At 34.8% G+C, this 8,458-nt stretch overlaps 1 protein-coding gene and 1 long non-coding RNA gene across 3 annotated transcripts in view; one reads left to right on the top strand and one right to left on the bottom strand.

The window, feature by feature from the left end:
* LOC111632468 overlaps nt 1-8,458 on the top strand; it is an 80,284-nt gene that overhangs the window by 30,784 nt on the left and 41,042 nt on the right. For both annotated transcript variants that reach the window (XR_002757872.1, XR_002757870.1), the window contains exon 5: nt 7,768-7,821. This is a non-coding gene — a long non-coding RNA (uncharacterized LOC111632468). The remainder of the gene's footprint in view (nt 1-7,767; nt 7,822-8,458) is intronic.
* LOC111632370 (tyrosine-protein kinase Src42A-like) overlaps nt 6,683-8,458 on the bottom strand; it is a 71,933-nt gene continuing 70,157 nt past the window's right edge. The window contains exons 6-8 of the mRNA XM_023376816.1: nt 7,387-7,565; nt 7,164-7,320; nt 6,683-6,956 (exon numbers count right to left, since the gene is read on the bottom strand). Coding sequence (XP_023232584.1) covers nt 6,745-6,956; nt 7,164-7,320; nt 7,387-7,565 — 548 coding nt within the window. The 3' untranslated portion in view covers nt 6,683-6,744. The remainder of the gene's footprint in view (nt 6,957-7,163; nt 7,321-7,386; nt 7,566-8,458) is intronic.

Raw genomic sequence — 8,458 nt, forward strand, 5'->3', positions numbered from 1 at the left:
AGATCGCCCATGTTTTGCGTTGCCGTAATCGAATAAAACTAAGCTGAAAGATAATGAACCATTGACACGTGCCAGCAAAGACGTAATTAAAGTTTGCGAAGAAACAGAAAGAGAAATAAGGCATTTCGTCAGCACAGAAAAATTAAAATGTCTTGCATAACATTCCACTGTTTCTCGCTCAGTGTGGTGGCACGGTGCTAGAGGTTCAACACGTTTAAAGATCTTGAACCCTCTGGCTAAGTGCAGATAAAAACTAATACACAGTCGACCCCCCTATAACACTGTTGATTTTTCCGTTTTATATGAATTCCATGTTGTACGAGCCACTTAGATTTTACAAATACGTGTGCTGGGCTGTGAACGGATCACGTATTTGTAAAATCTAAGTGACTCGTACAACATGGAATTCATATAAAACGGAAAAATCAACAGTGTTATAGGGGGTGAACTGTAATTGTTGTTGCGAAATCGTACGGAATAATACGAATGCACCGTGAAAATAAAATCGTAACACTAAAGACAAAAATACCAGAAAAATTTTGTCAAAACTGTTTAGTAAACACGAATAAAAATTCAGTTGATTTATATTTTGTGTTAATGTTAATTAAATAAAATGTTTGTGTTTGGTAATATTTTTATTTTACTTTTTCCGGCTGTTATATATAACAGAGGGAAAATATGGCGTTCGGTCAAAAATGACCCCAAGATTTTTACAACTTTGGACTCGGGACACCTCGAAACGTCGAGAAATGCAAAAAAATTCGGGGATAATTTTTGTGTGTGTTTATGTGTGGGGGCACGATTTTGTTTACCCTGTTTGAAGGTTAATAACTACTGTGCGTTTTGTCGAAAATTTCTGAAATTTTGCAGGAAGATTTGTTTATTAGGGGCATTGATGCTGTTAAATTTCGGTTGTTAAAGGTCGAGAGGGTGGGATATAGCGGGGTCATACTCGAGTTACATATCGTATTTCGAATGGGGTCGGACTTTAGTTAGTTCTAAATTATCACATTCTCTAGTTATTCCAATCAGAAACTCTCCTGCACCAAATAATTTATTTATAGCCACATCTAATCGACCGGTCTTTCTTACTATAGCAATGATTCTGACGTAACGAATCGGTGCGATGACACAAAGTATTTACTGTGTTGAAATGTAAAACACTGCAAAACGTTGAATGGTTGTTTGCAAAAGATTGATGGTATTCTGTTTGCAATTCCAGACATGTCCTGTTGATCCGACGGGTGGAAAGATTGATTCGAAACGTTTTAAGAACGACTTAATCACTCGCGCAATACCGAAATAGTAATGTGGGCATTGTGCCCAATTGGAGGGCGTTCAAAGTGTCAAATCAAACACGAAAGGATGTATTTAATTAGTCGCGTTGAGGGTAAGATGCTTAGTGTACGATAACAAATCGTTTGTCACGAAAAATCCCGAATATCTGGCTATAGAACCTAGGATTGCCAGCTGTCCCCATTGAACTCTATTATTCTGCTAATCAGTGCAATTTCAGTTTTTTTTTTTTGTTGGACCGCAATTTGAAAAAATTGTAGACCTATAAATTCTCACTGTCGTCCGTCTGTCTTTCCTTAATCTTGAGAAGAGAGTTAGATGAAAGACGAAACCAGATATGGAAACCTCAAGGGCAGGAGGCCCGGATTTGAACTTCCGATGCAACCCCGAATTTTTTTTTAATTTCTCGGCGTTTTAAGGTATCCCGAGTCAAAAAATGTAAAAATCTTCGGGTAATTTTTTGACCGATCGCCACACTTTCCCTCTGTTACGTATAACAGCACGTCATATTTGTAGTGTGTATACGTCAGTCACACACTACAAGTGACCATTGGCTTGCGCTGCTTGCTAGCAAAGTGCGTGGAGAGTGCAAGGCAGATTCTATTTCACACACAAATACATTACAATGTATATAAATTCCATTAAATCGCAAATACACGTTTTAGTTTATTGCATGTACGATACTTACAAACATTACCTCTTTATAATATTAGTATAGATAGCCTAATAAATTATTGTAATATTGTAGAGCCTACCGTTGCGGGGACCAGGGATCGAATACGGACGAGTCAAAAATCCAAAAGCCCCTAAAGTTTCCATGTCTGCTCTTGAATATCATTTATCTAATACAAAAAAGAAAAGGGGAAAAATTCCGTAGGTGTATTGGGGGATAAGAGGTTAAAGGTCGAGGTGATCACGCGTCATACTATCACCTCGAGAGGGGTCGGACTCAATGAAGATTTTACTCGTTATTAGCATTTACAATTAAAAAAAATAATAAATAAAACTCATCACTACCCTTAAAATTGAGATCTTTTTTTTTGTCATTTTATAATACGAGAGTTTTTTAATGAAAATTTTTATAACAGATGGCGCCACAACACAATTTTGTTTATTATGATTAATATAGTAGAACCTCGAAAACTCGGCTCTCGATAACCCGGCACTCCGGATAACTCGGCCACACACCCTGGTAGGGCAAAAAATCCTTAGTTAATTAATTTTCATTATAGACAGCTTTATAAAAGTATAAAAGCTCTCATAAAGTATTTTTCTGAGGTCTGTCTTATCAGGTAAATTACTGTACACAGTGTATTCATTAATTTTCATTTTCATGTAGTAAAGGCTCATTCTTCATAAAGGACGTACTTTTCCTTTGTTTGGACAGTTTATTCTCTGTTATATTCTCAAGTAAACAATACATACAAGTACGGTACAGTATTTTCTGAGGAAACACTCGTACTTATTTTTTTTAACCCCATTCCCGATAACCCGGCATTTTCACAAACTCGGCCACCCTTCGGTCCACATTAGGCCGAGTTTTCGAGGTTCTACTGTAATATAATTTATTTTTAAAATAAAATCTCACAACAGCTGGTAAAGTTACGCAACTCGTTGCTGGACTTTTTTAAAAATTTGACAAAACTGTGGCTCTCTTTTTTTTTTCTTTCAAAGTCCAGAGATTAAAATTCTAGTAACTTCCACAAGGCCAGAAATTAAGTTTATTCTAACGAAAAGTTATAAAGCGAGACGCAGATTTACAATAAGGAACACAGCTTTTTGCCTTTTCTATCAATATTAAAAATATAAATTTGGTCTTTCTTTGTGAAATAGGAGGTGGAAAAGTCCATTTTACGTGAAGACTTCCCATTGTCTCGTAAGCTAGGGCAGTTTTGACAGAAAATGTCAACGCGTGTACGAAAGACCAGTTGTCCGAAAATAGAGAAACGTTTGCAATTTACTTTATTGCCATCGTTTCGCGTGTTTAACTTGATTTGCATATTTCGAAGATGAAAAAATTGACCTTAATTATCTCGAATAGCATAATTACCGCCAGTCCGGCCCAAATGTCGGTTAACCAGATCGTTTCCGATACAACAATCGTCGAACAAATTTGTTCACCCAACGTAAATCGTTCGGCACTGAATTGTTGTTTCTAGTGGTTAACCGACTTTTGGTTTGCACTTTTATTTCTATAATATACCGAAACGTTACGGGGGGAAGGAAAAGAAAGCACACTTTTAAACAGCAAAGAGATAGAGTAAAAATTTCAATTTTAATGAATCGAAAGATGTCGAATCTGGAATTTAAAATGTGCCACCATTTATTTTCAGTCAAAATATTACAAAGCAATTATTACAACAGCTCACAAAATCGTCATCACAGTTGTATAATAAAAGGAGGCACTGAAAAAAGTGCTAAAAATGTTCTACAAATTGAGGGGCGAACCCTTCCCAAATATATTTATATAATACATAAGGTACAAAGTATACAAGCAGAGATTCGAATGACAATCATTATACATACAGACTGCATGCATAAACATACAACAGCACACTACAGTACCATATACAGAAGCTAGCAGTGTTTTTTTTCCTCTTTTTTACGTTTTACTAACACACTGCGAACTCGTGTGTGTGTGTGTGTTTTTTTTTATACGACCGTGGGACTTGGCAAAAACTAATAACACATCTAAAGTACGTTATACTTCTAAACAAACGTCGGAGAGTTCCAGATGCTCGCTTTGGTATTTATTTATTTATTTTTTATTTTTTTAAAAACTTTTTAAAGTATAAAATGAACTCTGACCTCTTGGATTGTTCTCGAATGAGTGAATGATGCAATGCCACAATAGTTTTCTGGTTATATTCCCTGATACAAATAATTTTGTACTCGTAAAAAAAGAGAGGGGGAAAAAACATATGTTACAAACAGAACTGTACAGAAAAATATATATATATGTATGTAGAGGAATTTGACTGTATTTTAACACAAAACATCGTACAAATCAAGTAATTATCATACATCTCGCACAAATGTGATTATCGATTGTATAAATGACAATGTGAGACTTTCTTTTTCTTTCTTATCGATGGATATTAAACGATAAAAACGTATATACAGGATAATGAAAAAGGTAAACAAAAGCCCTTCAGGCACCTATGTTAACATGGAAGTGCGTAATAAGGCATATAAGAGTGGCAAATGGACCCTTGAAATATTTGCAATTATTTATTTATTATTGTCGTTTTGTCTATAAGTAATAACTACTACAAAGAGTTCAACACACATTATCAATAAGTACCAAATATTTATCCTAATATATTCCTCTCTCGGATCTTAAAACATGCTTAAAAGTTTTTTCTTTCTTTTTTTAAGTCAAAAAGTTGTTTTTTTTTTTGGAAAACATTCTAGGATTTTAGAACACTAAATCTACACCGAGACGTAACAGATAATATGACTCGAAACAATGTGAAAAAGTACGTTCTAAAATCGTGTGAATAAATCGTGGTGATGGCTCTCGACCTACAAAAGACACGAAGNTATTGTACAGTTTTATTGAAACAACGAAGCTTTTGTCAATACTTTAAGCTTAAAATTATGTCCCTAATTTTCAATTTTTCCAAATATCTTTAATTACTCTCCGTCTGTTATTTTGCTTGATTTTTTTTTAATGCAGTAGACGTGCAAAAATTATCTTTATTAATAACTATTTTATTAACTTTTATCAGCTTTCCTTCAACGAAAGAAAACCCGGACATCTTATTTTAAAGAACGGATGCAGCGTGTAAAGATTCGACTAACAAAAAGGTAAACGAATTCGAAATTAATTTTTAAATTCATTAATTCTAGAAACAAAACGTGGTACATAAGCGACACGTGTAATATTGACACTTTCGAGTCATAAAATGAAACGTTGTTATTGTTAAATCGTTACGAATTTAGCAATTAAAGCAGTTCAAATTAATTAAGTGCCATTCTGAAACATCAATGGGAAAGAAATTGGTTTTTAAGTTGGGTAGATTTAACGCTTAACACTAGAACAAAGGAGCCATAAGCTAGCCTCAGTTTTGTTCATCATTGGCGAACGTGATAATCCCTAAAATTTAAAAAAAAAATCTAGCAACGAGAGTTGCATAAATTTTCCAGCTGTTATGAGTTTTTATTAAAAAAAACTTTTACATTATTAAGCAAAAAAAAAAAGGAAAAAAAAAACTAAAATTGTGTGCGGCTCCATCTGTTATCAAATTTTGTTAGAAAAACTTTTTCTATTTTTACTAACTATAAAATGGAAAAAGGCATAATTTTTGAGGGCAGGGGTGAGTTTTATGGAAAAGTGTAAATGTTAATGAAGATTTTATTCGTTATTAAGTCTTACCCCCTCGAGATACTTGACCCCCCCCTCTATCTCCTCGCCCCTCCACCTTTTACCACCAAAATTTAATAGCATCAATGACCCTCACCGTGCCAAATTTTCTTTCTTAATCTTTACCCCATTCTGAGATATTAATTAAGCGAAATAGACGTCAATACACATCCAAGAAATCTTTTTTTTATTATAAAAGAGCTTTCCTGTCTCGAAAATTGTTGAAAGTAATATCTCAAATACTATAGTAGAGATAACTCTTCTATAGTAACGTGGAGATTTGTATAAAACTCGGACGGTATTTCTAAAGTTTCCCTTGTTATGTATACATAACAACCGAGAAGGTAAAAATCCAGCAACGAGTTGCGTAACTTTTCCGGCGAAAAATGTTTGTTTAATTAAGAAAGATATTAGAAAAGTTAAAAAAAATTGTGGCACCATTTGTTACGAGATTTTATTTTAAAAAATAACTTCTGTAACTTATTATCAGTTATAATAAGAAGACCAATAGTCTATTTTTTAGGGTAGAGACGAGTTTTTATTTGTTCAATTAAAAATTGGTACGAGTAAAAATATAACACTAAGCTTTTTGAGATAGGGTCGCCACACGTTAATATCTTCCGAATCAATGATTCGATTTTATTGAAAATTTCCAGAAATATTTACCCCGAAAACATAAATATACCTGCAAAATTTCAGAAATTTTCGACAAAAGGCATAGGAGTTATGAAGCTTTAAATTGAGTGAAAAAATCGTCCCCCCCCACACTAACATCCATACATTACAGGGAAAAAACTCAAATTTTTCATATATTTTCAATTATATTTTGTACTTGAGTATTAAAAAATCATTCATTTTCCATATATGCTGGTACATTATTGATAGAACTGAAGTCACCTACAGGCTAGTTTAGATAACCGANTGTGTGTGTGTGTGTGTGCTCGAGCTGTAATTCTCCGTCTATCGAGAAACAATAGTGGCAAATTAAAAGACAATATAGCTTATCTGAAACAACTTTCTCTGCCGGTTCGAAACTTTGGTATTAAATTACATATTTTTTTTTTTTAAACTTTGGAACGAAATCAATAAGCGATGGAAGCTTCCTTGTATTCGGATCCTTCCATTGTGAAGAAGTCTTCCAACTTCCACTGCAGGGTTTCGAATGTTGGCCTTTTCATGGGATCTTTGTGCCAACAGTCCAACATGATTTCGTACAGCGTGGAAGGGCAGCCCGGCGGACACGGCATGCGATAGCCGTGCTCCACTTGATGAAGAACTTCCGCATTTGTCATACCTTTAAAAAATATATTAAATTCTTTAATATAAAATTATATAACTAAAAAAGAATTACCAAGGACTAACAAAACGCTCGATAAATATAATATCGCGTAATCGATAGAATCGGAATGGTAATACGGCACTACACTGTCATATTTTTAAAAGGATACCACAAATACCGTACAACATACGATAAGGAATGAAGATAGTAAATTGTTCGTACCCGGATATGGAATTCTTCCGTAAGTGACTAGTTCGGTCAGTAATATGCCAAACGACCAAACGTCGGATTTTATAGAAAATTTGCTGTAGTTGGCTGCTTCGGGGGCGGTCCACTTGATGGGGAATCTGGCACCCACTCTCGCTTCGTATTCGTCCTCCTGCAATAGAGTTTTCGTTAAACGCGTTGGGATACAATTAAATTGAGGAAAAAAACCGGGTCTTACTTTAATGAGTCGAGCCAGACCGAAGTCGGCGATCTTAACGATGTTATTTTCTCCCACTAAGATGTTTCTGGCCGCCAGGTCGCGATGGATGTAGTTTTGAGACTCTAAGTAGGCCATGCCTGCCGCTATTTGCGCGGCCATATCGATGAGCTGAGGTAATTTCAAAGATCTTCCTTTCCCTGATAAATAGAAACAAAAAGCTGTACTTTTTAATCCCATAATAAAAAGTCGAATTTATACGTTAATGTAAGGTTGTACTAAAAATCATCTTAAAAATATTCCGAACAGCAACATTTCTTTGTCGCTGTATGCTATTCAAGTGACATTGTTTTTGTGTGCTGTATGTACTGTACATATACACTAATGATGATTTTATTTCAGTGATTTGGAACTGCAAATAATTCGAAAACACTGCCAGTGAAAGACCGTGCCTGGGTAAGTCCGTAATTCATTAACAACATACAGTAGAGTTTACATACTATAATCGCAAATATTTTGATTACAATCAGTCTAATTGAATGCTAATTAACACGTGCAATTTAGCTGTATGCCTATTTATTTACAAGAAATGAAATGTTCGCGCGCTGCATCCATCGTTTTGAAACGACGAACATTATGCCGTTAAATACGGAGACTTTTTAATAATACAGGTAACCCCCGTATAACACGATAGTTACGTTCCAAAAAATTGTCGTGTTATGCGAATCCGTGTTATGCTAAACAAAGAACTAGTACGAAAAGGAGGGTTAGGTTCCAAAAATTAAAACACTTGCTATTATACAGTCGACCCCCCTATAAGATAGAGATACGTTCCATTCTCTAGGAATCCGCTTTCTTACGAATCCTTCCAATCACAACCCGACACGTGTAAAGTTTACGGACTACGGCTGTTTGAAAGATTTTCTTCCATAAAATTAATCGATTCTAGACTAATCCGACTCAACATTTCCAAAATACGTATATATTTTTTGGGAATAATCCGTATAAACTACGCTATAAACAAAAAATTGTAGGATTACTTACCGAGTGTCACCATTCGACATTGCCATTGCTCAACATTGTTTTCGTCGCG

The sequence above is a fragment of the Centruroides sculpturatus genome, unplaced genomic scaffold (genome assembly GCF_000671375.1).
Source record: "Centruroides sculpturatus isolate CEXI.00-Female unplaced genomic scaffold, Cexi_2.0 scaffold91, whole genome shotgun sequence".
NCBI classification, from domain to species: domain Eukaryota; kingdom Metazoa; phylum Arthropoda; class Arachnida; order Scorpiones; family Buthidae; genus Centruroides; species Centruroides sculpturatus.